The sequence below is a fragment of the Rhizopus delemar genome, genomic scaffold (genome assembly GCF_000149305.1).
Source record: "Rhizopus delemar RA 99-880 supercont3.10 genomic scaffold, whole genome shotgun sequence".
Lineage (NCBI taxonomy): Eukaryota > Fungi > Mucoromycota > Mucoromycetes > Mucorales > Rhizopodaceae > Rhizopus > Rhizopus delemar.
In genome coordinates this window covers 1,673,665-1,687,733 of record NW_027137836.1, presented here as the reverse complement: position 1 = coordinate 1,687,733, position 14,069 = coordinate 1,673,665, and the positions used below count along the sequence as shown (strand labels likewise).

The following is a 14,069-nucleotide window of genomic DNA, read 5'->3' as shown; positions in this document are numbered from 1 at the left end:
TGCAAAGACGTGAATATGCCTAAAAAGTTAAACGAGAATTTTGGAACGTTATGTTGCTTGCAATCAAGAGAAAAAATGCTGCCACATATACATAAAAAGTAATAGAAAATTAAATAATGGTTGTCTTTACTGTTAAGAAATGATCGCTTTTCCTTACTTTTATTTTTAATTTTTATTTTGAGTACAGTATTTCAAGGCATAAAGTCACTATAACAAAAATATTGCATAGGCCAAGAAAAGTGACAGATATCTCTTTTCATTTAAATTTCCTTTTTGGGTAATATTTCGATTTCCCCTTTCTGATGATCTATTGTCTTTTTTCTCTCAAAAAAAAAAATCATGCCATTTGTAAAGCCAAATGAAATAAATGGCCATACATTTGACTTCATTATCGTTGGAGGTATATAAGCCCTTTTCCTCTCTTCTATGGCCTTTCTAAACCTTCCCTTTTTTGTGTGAAGGCGGCACGGCTGGTTGTGTTTTAGCAAACCGTCTATCAGCTAATAGAAAGTACAAAATACTAGTATTAGAAGCAGGTTCTTCCACACCAGATGACGTTCTCGAATCTCGTATTCCTTTACTCAACAGCCGTCTAAAAAATACTGACGTGGACTGGAAACTTCAATCAACTTGTCAATCGAATGCAGACGATCGTGTCATTAGTATACCACTGGGAAAAATGCTGGGTGGTTGCAGTTCATTTAATGCATGTCTCCATCATCGCTGCTCCCCTTCCGACTATGATGCTTGGAATGTCAAGGGCTGGACTTATGACGAGCTGAGGCCTTATTTTTGTAAAGCTGAATCATTTCACGATGCATCCGTAGATGAGAACATTCATGGAACAGCAGGACCACTACATGCTACTCAAGCCGATCTAGGTTTACTAGGCAAATATTTTAAGAAGGCTTGCAAAGAGATAGGTTTACAAGAACATTATGATGTGACTGACGAGCCGTGTCAAATTGGAGTGACACATGTACAGGCAAGTATCTATCGTGGTGAAAGATCCTCCACAGGCGCCTGCTATTTATCCAAAGAGACGCTCAAACATCAACCCAATTTGACTATTGCCATGGGATGCCACGTCAATCAGATTCTATTTGATGATAAACGTGCCCACAGTGTGGAATTCAAGGATAGGAACGAATCTACTTTTACAGTCAATGTTGGGCGAGAAGTAATTCTGTCCTTGGGTGCTATTTTCTCTCCTTATTTACTTTTGAAAAGTGGCATTGGCCCCAAAGATGAATTAGCTCGACATGGTATTCCCACTATCATTGATCTACCCGGTGTGGGCAAAAACCTTCAGAATCATTGGCGGGTCCCTTTAGTACATGAGACAGTTGAACCTGAGATGTCCTTACATCGCGACTTGTTTATCAATAGAGACGTGACATTGAAACAGGCTTTGGATAAAAAAAATGGTGCCTTTACACGAATTTGGCCTGATGCTGTTGCTTATTTGAAAATTCCGGTAGAGTAAAGCATTTCAAAATAGATTTATACTGAATTCTTGTTTAGGATACACCTGATAATAGTAGTCACATCAAGAATACACCTCAAATAGAGTTATTTACAGGAGGGTTGGCTCTTTGTAGTCATCTAGCATCCCTAAAGGAAGTAAACTCGGCTACTTTACTCATGGTTTATCTTGCTCCATTCTCAAGAGGTTCCATTACGTTATCGGATAAGCAAGCGCTATGCGTTGATCTTGGATTGTTGCAGGATGAAAGAGATATGGAATGTCTGGAGAAGGGTCTTCGACTTTCTTTTTCGATTGCAAATCATCCCACTTACAAAGAAAGTTGTGTTAAACGTTGGATATTACCTTCTAAAGATATGAATGATATTGATGTAAAGCAATATATTAAAGAACACGTAGAGACAATTCATCATTATGCCGGTACTTGTAAAGTAAGTTAATTCTAGATCACTCACAAAAGTATGTTGTACTCAGAAGAGCTTAATAACGTTATGTAGATGGGAACAAAGGACGATCCTGAAGCTGTGGTTGACGACCATTTAAAAATCCATGGAATTGAAAACGTTCGCGTTGTTGATGCATCCTTTTTTCCAATTGTGCCTGCTGGTCAAATATGTTTTCCTGTTATTGCATGTGCTGAAAAGGCAGCCGACATGATACTTAACGACAATGAAAATTGCACACAATAAAAGAAAGTAGATGAACTTTTGGTATCACGCATTTCGCGTTTTATTAAAGTGTGCTATTTATGATCAGCCCAATGAATATATATATTTTTTCTACATTTTACTAGAAACTTAGAATTAAAATGCGTCTTTTTCTTTGTTTAATGAATATTACATTTCTACTTTATGAAGCACTTAAGATGTAGGCTCAAATAAATGACTGAGCATTGCATCTATCCTTTCTTTATCATAACGAATGTATTTTGCGGGATTCTTTGTGAAATCTGTGTTTTGATACTTATCCAAAAACCGCCCATACATGGGAACCAAGACGTTCTTTACGTCTCTCCTAACCTGATTTCTCAGTTCTATATCAGGAATAGCATAAGATTGCTGCGCTCTAGCAATTTCTTCAAATTCCATATTAAAATTCTACATTCACATACTTTAATAAACAATTGCTATATGCTTCTCAAATTTACGCTTCCTAGGTTACCTTAAATCTTTCTTTAATCAACTGTCGTTCTGCATTTCCCATTGTACTCTTAATCGATCCACCTCTAACATAAGTGACATCCATCAAGTTTTCAACACATGGCTTCCATGATTCCTGGTATGCATCCAATTGCTTCTTGACTAATTTACTAAACTTCATTTCCGATCCATCATCAAAGATAGCGTTGAGAGGAGGAGATCGAATTTGACGTAAAATGTGATTGTAGTTGTTTAAAAGGAAGAGGGTTGTTAACGTTGGTTTCTTGTAGCCACGCGATTTAAGCTGCAAGGCGATTGTCATTTGGTCCAAGGCATCCACAAAGAACTTTTGTAACAATGCAGCGCCCATGGCTGACTCTGTCGGTATAGATTTAGTGGAGCTGGCCAAGATTTCAGGTGAAGGCATTGTGTTCCAGCCTCCATCACCAACAAGTATCAAAAGAGGTTCAACTGTATCTCTCCAGAAATAAAGGCGTTTAAAATAGTTGAGAGTCTATTGCGTGTCAAAAATAATGAATAGCCTTTGTATTATAATAAATAAAAACTTACATTACTTGTCATCTCATGGACAGTACCATCAGAGCTTAGATTCATTGGAGCATTAACATCTTTTCTACCTCGAATATCTTCCATAAAATCATAAAAATTTCGAAGCACAGTTAACTTGAAGGCATCGATCATTTCTTGTACTTCATTCAATAGTGCCAACTGTGATAGTCCTTCAAGATAGCAAGCACACTCACGATCATGTTTTTCGATAATGTCAAACACAAAAGACGTATCAGTGTAATTCAATCGTTTCGCAATCGCGTTGAGCTGTCTGCCAGCTGCAATATATTCTGCTGTTGCAGGTGCAATGGAACCCTTAAGAGCCATGGCCCTTCTTGACTCATTATTACTCATGATTTGCTCAGCAAACTTGTACTCTGATTCCATCATTTTAGCATAACACTCGGTATATTTCAGAAATTCACTTGTTCCTTTTTTATAGGGGCCCCCTTGATGCTTTTCTGACTGCTGAACTGATTGGGACAATGGATGCAAAGATTTTTGTAAAAATGAAGAACGAATTTCAATGTAAGGCTTTGTGAAATCAACCGAGTAGCCAATTTCTTGTTCTGATGAAGCAATATAGGTTGATAGTTGAGACAATTGTCTTACAGATGCCGTTGTCATCAGTTCATTATCTAATACACCATTTAATTATCATAAGTAGAAGCATAGTAACTACTTTACCTGAATTAGGCATTGCATTCATATCAATCGGATTACTGACTGCTGAAAGCCATTTTCTAAATAAGGTTTCTAAATGAAGCATACCTGCCTTGAGCAATTGTTTCTACACGCCTTTCGTTATTAACACATGACACCGCTATTTTTATGCACGGTTCCCTTTTTATTACCATTTGATAAATAGTCCTCTCACAGCCCTTTAATTGACTCTTTTCAATAACATCCACACCTTCTTTTAGTCTACCCATTGCTTTTAAATAAGGTAATACATTGCTTTCATCAGGTCTATTGTTTTCGTTTGTTATATAAAATGCTGCTGCTTTCTTAATTGCTTAAAAGTACCCTTTCAAGATGTAAGCCTCTTCTTTACTTGGCATATTTAAGCAGTCTACAATATGCTCAGTTGCCTTTAATGTGGAGTCTATGTCTTTTTTTTAAAAAAATTGTACGTGAGTTTGCCTCCTTTTTTCAGTTTTTTTTATTTTTATTTTTACTGTTTGCTAACTTTGTTAAGTTTTGAGTTGATCTGTGGATGGGTAAAATAGATGCTTCTAGTTTAAGTAGTCTACCATCAAATGAATCCAATATATTCACCTTAAAAATAGATGAGCAATGAGTCACTGACAAAGATTGTACGTTTAGTTTATTACTAATTTATCTGATAAACCGTTCATTCTGCCAAGTTGCTTTTGAAGAGCATCCAATTCTGCAGCATTTGATTTTCCACTGTTGCCTACTTGGCTATTAAAAAAAAAATAAGAATAAAAGTGTTTTTTTTAAAAAAAAAAGCTATTCAAGTGTACCTTGGCATGATTAAAGAAAGGAAAAAGTTTTATTATTTATTTTTTACAGGTGTAATGCTAAATTGCAGTAATGTGAATTCAAACGCCGTTTTATTTTGCTTATTTGACACTTGTTTTCTTGCTTTTTTTTTTCCCCTTATTTTTTCATATCTTTTTTTTTTTTCTCCTTTAAAAAACTAGTGAATGACTATCTATTTTATTATTAATAAATTAGGGACTATTATTTATCAATCTAATACAACTTCAAATACAATTGCAACTGAAAGTCATAGGATTCGTTATCTACCATTACTTGTCATTAAAGATCTTGTTAAAGCCAACTTTCATGATATTCTTCAATATATTAAACTTGGGAACAAGACTATTGCCTTTAAAGAGGTAAATTATCTAATATAAGTATTTTCTTATCTAATATATATGAACGCAGCAACAAAACTTGTTTTATGTTGCTTGTACAAAAAGAAATATTCCAGTCAACATTTTACAACTTCACCTTAAAGCAATGCACTCTTTTCTCAAGTTTCAGTTTGGGCCTCACTGGACGTTACATATTTATGAAACAAAGAATAAACCAAGCATCACACAAAAAGACATTAGCACTTGTCTGTCACAACTTCCATTTTTATGCGGAAAATTATCACTTTTATCCAGCGATACACTATGCTCTATTGAACAAGTTCAAATAGGAGAGGATTTAAGAATCAAGTTGACAGAGAGTATGATGCATTGTTGTAACACACACTTTACCTGGCGTCGCAGTTATCATTACAACAGTAGTAGTGGCATTGGTAGTAGTAACAATGTGATTGACAATAAAACGATGGCGTCATTTTTTAGCTCAAGAAGTAATAGTAATCAACACGAAACCAGTGTGTCTACCTGGGCTTATTGCTTCTTATTTGCGAGAGAAAAAGTAGTTGCTCAATGTTCAAATAGTAGCTTATCCGAGATTGAAGTACCAGAAGAACTTGTATACTTTTTAAAGTTATTAGTGTCACACTATATGAAAGAGATTGGTAAGTCTTTTAATAAAACTGTTATTTTTACTAATATTTTCTATAGCACAAAATAAAAGTCAAATTAAAACGACGCATGTTACCATGATTGAACCAAGTACAAGTACACTACCAAAGAATATAGCTAGCAAGTATGTATATTATTTGTATATAAAACAAATCCTTATGACGATGACATAGTAGTAATAGTAGTATTAGCACATTGAATAACAATAATGATACAAGTAGTACAAGTAGTCAGAGTTTCATGTCATACAATTCAGCAATGAATCCTAGTCATCATTTATCATCATCATTGGCATATTATAATACATCATCATCATCACCTTTTAAAATCAAAGAAAAATCTACATCATCCGTTACCGTTGTTTCATCTGACTCATCTACTTCTTATTGGTGCTCACCACTTTCTGGGAAAAGCATCATTCATAAATCAGACACTACTTTAGATACACGCCCACCCTCCAATGCCATCTCACTTAATCCATCTTATTCGCATAATATTCAAACCAGTCTATTTGATATATTTAATAACGACAATCAAGATTATTTACTATCTGGTAGTGTACCTTCTGAACCCAATATGTTTCCTAGCTTTGAAAAAAAGAACAATACAAATTCTGCGCCTTCTTCTCCTGTCTTACGTTCCAGATCAGATAGTTTTTCTTCCCAGACAAAAAAGGCAGATACCTTAAAGCGGCTGTTAACCAATCTTATGAATGGAGAACCAAGCTATTTGGATCAAACAGATGATGTCAAGTTAATAAGACGCTGGATCAAGCTGAATGGGCAAGTCTTCCTTGCTAATCTTATTCTTATCCACCTGCATGAAGGTCTATGCTCTGTTATTGTCTGTAAGGATGACCCCGAAAAACTCTACAAGACAAATTCATTAAGACCTCCTTGGAAACCACTCTCAAGCCAAGTGAAACAATTTAAATCTACACTTAAATCATATTTGTCTGATTTTCACTCATTTCTGTTAACCAAGGAAGCAACACATTTTACAAATTTGTCATTTGCAGTAACATATCCTGGTTTAATTCATTTTATTTATCTTAAAAATGGTATTATCATTACACCTTTACTTGTTGATTTGAATGAACTGGATAAATATCATGAATTATTATATCATATAATTTATGAAAATAAAATGACTATCCTATCTTCAGAGCAAAAGAAATGGACATGGCCATCTATATTTAGACTAAAGCAATTGGTAAGATCGTGCTGTTATCTATATCTTTTAAAGCTAATAAGAATCATATAGTGTACAGAGATGATACATTTAAGTGCAAATTGTAGAGAAACAAAGAAGGATAGATGCATACAAGAATCAAAAGATAATGAATATCATTTATTGTATCAAAGAGGCAGTAAAAATCAAGAACTACTGTCTATTTATTTCAATATGAACCCACCTGATAGACTTTGGAATATGAATCATAAATTATTGAATGATCTTTGTCAGCGTAATAATTCATTTTTTAATAAATAAGGTATATCCCCTATAACTATGTCTATAGAAAATCTCAACTAGATACAATGCTTTTGATAGCTCAATTATACTTAAATGATAAACGAATTCTATCTTTTAAATACTACAAAAGGAACTATAATTCTATAATAAAATGGTAAAGATGTAATTTTATAGTATATATGTGTTAAACAAGCATCAGAACAGAAAGAAAATTATATTCAAAGATAAAGAAAGTAGGATGTCTTCCCAAAGACTTGTCTCTTTTCATGTTATGACCATATATTCATAAAGTATCAAGCCCTCTCTTGTCAAACATACTACACGTGCTTTGACTGATTAAAAATATATCACATAATTCAGGAGAGACTGCCTTATTGCTACTTATGTGCATGTCTTATTTTGTTGATAAAATATAAATATGCAAGTCAACAAGCACAGTTCTTTAGTAATCGATTTATGCAAGACTGGACTATTCGGTAAGCTTTGAATGATTGTTGCTAGATAAAAACACATTACATTATAATATTTCCAAGTAGAATGTAAACTGAAATTAGAATTGTTTATTAATATTTGTAACATGAACATTTACAGGAAATATCATTACTTTCTATACAGTAAACAAGTACAGTTCCCGGTTCGATTCCTATGCTGAAAATTCATGACAGGATGATACTGCCAATAAAACAAAATGAATAACTTTTGTTCATGGTCTTGCAGTGATTAGTTTATTTAGACTACCGTATTCTGGATGCAACACCATACTAATCAACTTAAAGAGGCTTTTGGTGACTGTTGGAAGTGTAAAATTTTTCTTTAAAATGTGGGTTGCGTCCCTCCAAAAAAATTTTCTTTCTCTTTTTCTCTCACTCTTTTAATTTATACTTAGTCAATATGGGTCGTATGCACACTCCTGGTAAGGGTATCTCTAGCAGTGCCCTCCCTTATCGCCGCACTCCTCCTTCTTGGGTCAAGACTACTTCTGAAGAAGTTGTTGACATGATCTGCAAGAATGCCAAGAAGGGTCTTACTCCCTCTCAAATTGGTGTCATCCTTCGTGACTCTTATGGTATTCCTCAGGTTAGATCCATCACTGGTAACAAGGTCCTCCGTATCTTGAAGTCCAGCGGTCTCGCTCCCGAAGTTCCCGAAGACTTGTATCATCTTATCAAGAAGGCTGTCTCCATCCGTAAGCACTTGGAACGTAACAGAAAGGACAAGGACTCCAAGTATCGTTTGATTCTTATTGAGTCTCGTATTCACCGTCTTGCTCGTTACTACAAGACCTCTGGCCAATTGCCTCCCACCTGGAAATAGTATCCTTTTTTGATTATGTACTAACGCTTTAGAAAGAGAACGTGTATTCATTTTTTTATTGCCTATATTGGACATTACTTGGAGTTGTTTTAGAAAAACTGCTCGGGTAACTGCCCTCCTTAACCCAATTCTTTGTTTTTTTATAGTGAGTCTGCTACTGCTTCTGCTATGGTTGCTTAAACAAGAAGGTTATTGCATCGATTTACAAGACAATCATATCTTTTTTGTTATAAACACAATATATTTGGTCGCTCAGAAAGAAATCATACAATAAACCATACAGTCTTTATATTTTACATTAAAGCAAGAGCATATTTTTTGTATAGTGACACACTTGATATTACTCCATAGGAATTTTGTGTTATCATTTTGTCCTTTGCGTTTCGTAATTAATAAGTTTTTTTAAAGGAAAAAATGTAAATACGGATAGCAACATTCGGCTTTTGATGTAGCGCATAGTGAAAGGGAACGTGTTTGTTTCAAATTGTCAAGTTTAAAAGATATGCAATACCCAATTGCTCTATCAATACAGGCATTGCAATTTTTATGATACAAAAGTGATTCGTGAATGATAGGGGGGTAAATCGACTTGGCTGATATCGAGATTTGATCATGACAAACTACGTTTAAACAAGTGTTTTATTTATTTAAATTTTACAAGACCGCAGTGGACGCATGATGTCTTGTATTCATCACGTCACCCCGGTCAGATCAAAAGGAAGGATAAAAAGAAGCTAGAGACCTTTTAAGATCAAGGGTAAGATGAATGGAAAGGAAGTGAGTATTTTGAGATGGCCAATCTAAAAGCCTTTGTAATAATTGTGGGAATTGTGATGGTAGCTCATCATTATAAGACAGTCGAGTCCATGCATGATGTGATATATAGCAGACCAACGAACAAACCAAAGAGACATTTTGAAAGGAATCTGGTTTGTAAGTAGGAAGCTAATTCAATAGAAAAGACGTTGGATCGTTAATAGTTTCTGGCGTCCGTAGACGTCGGTGCATCTCAAGACAATAAATGGCATGATTCTTGGTAAGCAGTTGATTAGAATGGGTGGATCAAAATTTTGGTTGCCTAGGAAGCCAACCAAGACACCATCGGATACACCGACTTCGTTCCGCTCGAGACATCGGCAGCCAGAGGATTGGATCTAAGAAAAGTATTGGACGGCAGAGGGAAAGATACTTAAAGTTTTTTTCTGCTCGTCGTTTGGTCAGACCACTCTGTAAAAATTCCAGACGTATTTTTTTAAAAAGATTCTTGTCTCCTGGTCTCGCTTTACAAATCCAACAGAATTCAATGTAGATCGAGTTCAAAATGCGTTATTCTGTCTCAAATTTCCTCCAAAAGTTTCTTCCTCTTCCCAGGGTCCGCCTTCCATCATCATCGGTCACACTCTCATGGGCATCTGGCGAGCTCATTGGGCCTTCATTTTTGATTCTGTTCCTTTTCATCCCGACTTGGTCTCTAAATCCGTTTCCTCGATGATTACAACGACTCATAAAGAAAATCTACTGCTTTCTGGTTGTTCCCCGGTACCTCTGCCTCATATTCAACCCTAACCTCATTCGTGGATTACACCATTTTCGCTTACATCTTTTCTATTTTTCATTTTCTACTTCCCCAACCACAACAAAAAAAAAAAATGCATAATATAAAAATCAAAAACAATAATGTGACTTGATTCATCGTCATTTAATAAACTTGACCCTTATGCTCCTTTTAAAAAAAAAAAGATTCTTGTCAATTGATTCAGTAAACGGGGAATAACATTTCCATATAGCTGTCCTGGAGAGTTTGTGCCACTCCGATCGACTGTTTGATTGTTTAAGGTACGTAAGGAGTTTATCGAGAAGTGTATCATTACGTAGGAATAAGGAACGAAAGAGGAGCCGGGCTTATAAGATACTAATACGCTCTTGCGTACTGGGAAGCCTTAGCAAATATAGCATCTGTGTTATCTTGTAAAATAAAAAAGACTACAAAATTTAACGAGACTTATCAATCCATTGATCAACTACACTGAAACTTGACTTAGAATAATTCATACTAATAATCAAAACCCTAGTTTAACAAGATACAATATATATAACTGCTGATTGCATGCAATAAAAGAATAACTTTTTATCTCGTTTAATTTTGGAATAATCTGATAAATCAGAGACTTAAAAAGTTCTATTTTTATTTAATGTCATTTTTTCTACTCTAAATCTTTTTCATGAAGATTCAATTAAATCCTTTTCAAGATACTTTAATTAATTATAGCTGTAGATCTAGTATGAATAACTTTTAATATGAAGATCTATTCCTGGTTATGCAAGTAGAATACCTATAATTATTTCTTAAGTATATCTATTTTTTCATCAATGTCTCATTGCATCAGGTGCGCTATATTAAAACAACTTGTATTGAGTTAAAGGTGTGAAATTAGTTATGAACGAATAATAGAGAAAAAAGTCTATAATAAATCTTTGTAAAGCATTCACTACTCTTATTTCTTATACATTGAATATGAATCATGTTTAAAGTATGTTGGGATACGACAAGGTACCTAGTCAGCTTTGATCTGACCGGAGGCATTTCATATTGTTGTAAACATAGTTATTTTCTGTAAGATATCAGTTGCATTGAAATAAATAACGATACACAAAAGATTAAACTATGATTGAACAAATCCACACTTTTCCAAATCAAGAACAATAAAATCAGTATGTGTCATTCTAAAAAGTCTAATCAATTTTCAACCCCAAAAGTAATTAGATCAAGTTAATTGACTGGTTATTATTTCTATTGTTCAATTTCAAATGCATATATTAGAACATCGACAAGCTTTAGCTTAATCATTGGTTCTTCAGCACGACATCGTTACCGAGCCTATATCTTTTATATCTACACTCACAAAGAATATAAATAGACGCCAACTTTTTATCCATAAGACATAGCACTTTTGCAATATAAAGAAATCTGCAATAAAGAAGAATTTTAATTTTATATTGCTGCTATTGTTTTTTTGTTTAATTTTTTATTTAATCTTACGATTAAAACATACATTGATAAATATAAATCTTAATACAAGATCATGATTAAAATAAAATATTAGTTTATTTAAATAAGATCATACAATCAATTCCAATTAAACATGTTCTTTTAGAATATGTATTGTATTCATGAGAGTTCTTTGATAAGAAGAAGTATCAACTAAAATAACCAAATCCAATCCAATGTCAGGAATATTGCTAATCTTTCACATAATTGAAATAACGCGTAAAATAACGTTATTCAATTCAGTGAGGAATTCCCAGAATAAAAGATAATCTATGACAGACATACAAAAGAACAAATGAAAAGTTTTCATAATCATAATTATAGATAACACTTGCTAAAGTACCTGAAGATTAGAAGAACGATAACAATACAAGATATCAAGCCACTCACTCAATAAGATATAAATACCTGCCTTCAATTAGAGTAATTTTTACTTTAACTTAAACTGAAATAAAGATCAGTCTCAAAAAGTACCCAAACTGTTTCTTGATCTTTGTTTTTACCTTTTCCTTTATTATTTAAACCATTATATAACAAACTCGACTTATTAAGCTCTCAACTAAAGAATGTTAAGGGATTCTAATATTATGTACGGGTGTTTAGGAAAGGGGGGTTTTAGGTAAAAGTAGTATAACAACAAAGATAAAGAAATACTGTTAGAACTTGGTATCTCTTTATTAAGTTAAGATAACTAAGATTGAATATGATAAATTCTACATGTAAAAAGTGAGAGTATTTATAGACATGATACGGATAAAGAATTAGGACAGATTTATGATCAATTTGACAGAATAGATGATTACTATTTCTAATTATTAGTTTAGCCTGTTCCTAGCTTGTATTGTCAATTATGCTATTGGGATGGTTTCAGATAACTCTGGATGTAGGACTATTTAGGAGACGGTACGGATGAATATAAAATCCTCTAGTTCCGTGATTGGATATTATGGCTAATAATAATATCTCAGTTAGGACAAATGTTTCCATGATTAATGATGATCCGGTAAGTAATCGTCATTCCTTATTCAACATGCTCATATCATCAATAAACTATTTTACAACCACGTCATATATTTGACTATGTGAAGTTAATATGAATAAAGCTTAATATAAAAATCTAATCAAAATCTTTTATTGATCTGTGTTGGGAATAATGTTATAAATGATTCCAAGTTATGTCAGCATATTATTCAGGATCATATTTGATTCCTTTTATTAAAATAAAGTGACTATAATCTTATGTATCCTTAACAACGGGTCTATAATTAATTCTGACATCACCTTTACCAGAACATAACAAAAACAACTCATTACTGAAGTGTTTTAAGTATTTAAAATAGACAAAGAAGAATTAACGAGACCGAACAATAGTTCTAAAGTCGAATACTTTTATTAAAAAAAGATTCCAAGGCTATTTATATTAGTTTGAGCAAGACCTGAGATTAGATGACAAAGGATAGTTACGACCGATATGATTTGACATATATAAGAAAAATTTTATAAACTGATGTAAATAATCAACCGTTGAGATGAAAGTGAAACTTGGCTGTTCAGGGCAGTTGGTAATTATCAGGATCTATTCTTATTCAAACTCATTTGTAAAGATTTAGCTTAGATTGATAAGACTGTTATCTTATTTGTTGTGCTCCAAAGATAATCATTGTATAGCAATCAAGCATTATTAACGATTGATAGTGTGAGTATATGGAAATGTAGTTTTATTAATATGTATGTATATCTACCAAAATAGACTGGTGAATGAGGAGCAAGTGCTTATATTAAATTATATAAAGATCTGCATAATAGAATATAACATTTAGCCATCTGCATAAGGCTGTGGGCATTTCGCCATCCGCATAGTACATATATTAATATCTACACTGTGAAAAGTATATAAACTCTGGACATATATTATTAAATAAAATCATATATAATTTTGGGTCCTATTGAAATCTCCATTCTTATTTTTGTGAACAAAACATTATTGACATGTCAAAACATGACAATTACAAAGTATTACTAATATTTTTTTCAAAATTCAAAAAGGTGCAATGTAGCAAGTTATAAATTTTTCTCACACAGTAATTATTAACTTCATGGATATGCAACTATTGTTTAAAGTATATACCAAGTCTAAATATACTAGCATCAGCAAGGGCACGTGATCTGAATTGTTTTTTCTTAATATAATATTTTTAAAATCGAAATGTCATCGGAGACGCTGTAGCGTAATGGATAACGCATTAGACTTCGAATCTAAAGATTGTGGGTTCGAGTCCCATCAGCGTCGCTTTTTATAGATTTTCTGAGTTTTTGTAACTCAGTTGTGTAACATTAAAAGTCTGGAATAATGCAGCCCGTTTGGCGTAACACAAGATCAAGAGGATATTCATCATCACAACGAACTTGTAACATTCAAGTTTGCTGTAGTGTAGTGAAGAACCTTACAATGTTAACGCCAACAAAGGCTGCGGTTTGTGATTTTATATACTTTTGAACCTTATTCATTTTTTGAACTTTATTTCAAA

At 33.4% G+C, this 14,069-nt stretch overlaps 5 protein-coding genes and 1 non-coding gene across 6 annotated transcripts; 4 read left to right on the top strand and 2 right to left on the bottom strand.

The window, feature by feature from the left end:
* Nucleotides 1-339: 339 nt before the first annotated feature.
* RO3G_12601 (uncharacterized protein) lies at nt 340-2,175 on the top strand (the record flags this gene model as incomplete). Its single annotated transcript, XM_067667185.1, has 4 exons — nt 340-400; nt 531-1,477; nt 1,525-1,917; nt 1,984-2,175. The coding sequence occupies 4 exons, from the start codon at nt 340-342 to the stop codon at nt 2,173-2,175; spliced, it is 1,593 nt and encodes a 530-aa protein (XP_067523286.1).
* A 463-nt stretch (nt 2,176-2,638) lies between these two features.
* Nucleotides 2,639-3,895, bottom strand: RO3G_12600 (uncharacterized protein; the record flags this gene model as incomplete). Its single annotated transcript, XM_067667184.1, has 3 exons — nt 2,639-3,139; nt 3,196-3,833; nt 3,883-3,895. 3 exons carry the CDS (start codon nt 3,893-3,895, stop codon nt 2,639-2,641), a joined length of 1,152 nt encoding a protein of 383 aa, XP_067523285.1.
* Nucleotides 3,896-4,517: 622 nt separating this feature from the next.
* RO3G_12599 (uncharacterized protein) lies at nt 4,518-4,690 on the bottom strand (the record flags this gene model as incomplete). The annotated part of the gene is made up of 2 exons (XM_067667183.1): nt 4,518-4,620; nt 4,683-4,690. 2 exons carry the CDS (start codon nt 4,688-4,690, stop codon nt 4,518-4,520), a joined length of 111 nt encoding a protein of 36 aa, XP_067523284.1.
* An 812-nt stretch (nt 4,691-5,502) lies between these two features.
* RO3G_12598 (uncharacterized protein) lies at nt 5,503-7,238 on the top strand (the record flags this gene model as incomplete). The annotated part of the gene is made up of 5 exons (XM_067667182.1): nt 5,503-5,698; nt 5,745-5,829; nt 5,879-6,917; nt 6,969-7,170; nt 7,225-7,238. 5 exons carry the CDS (start codon nt 5,503-5,505, stop codon nt 7,236-7,238), a joined length of 1,536 nt encoding a protein of 511 aa, XP_067523283.1.
* Nucleotides 7,239-8,069: 831 nt separating this feature from the next.
* RO3G_12597 (40S ribosomal protein uS15) lies at nt 8,070-8,672 on the top strand (the record flags this gene model as incomplete). The annotated part of the gene is made up of 2 exons (XM_067667181.1): nt 8,070-8,491; nt 8,639-8,672. The coding sequence occupies 2 exons, from the start codon at nt 8,070-8,072 to the stop codon at nt 8,670-8,672; spliced, it is 456 nt and encodes a 151-aa protein (XP_067523282.1).
* Nucleotides 8,673-13,758: 5,086 nt separating this feature from the next.
* Nucleotides 13,759-13,831, top strand: RO3G_19152. Its single transcript has one exon. It is a non-coding gene; the product is annotated as a tRNA-Arg (tRNA).
* The last annotated feature ends 238 nt before the right edge of the window (nt 13,832-14,069 follow it).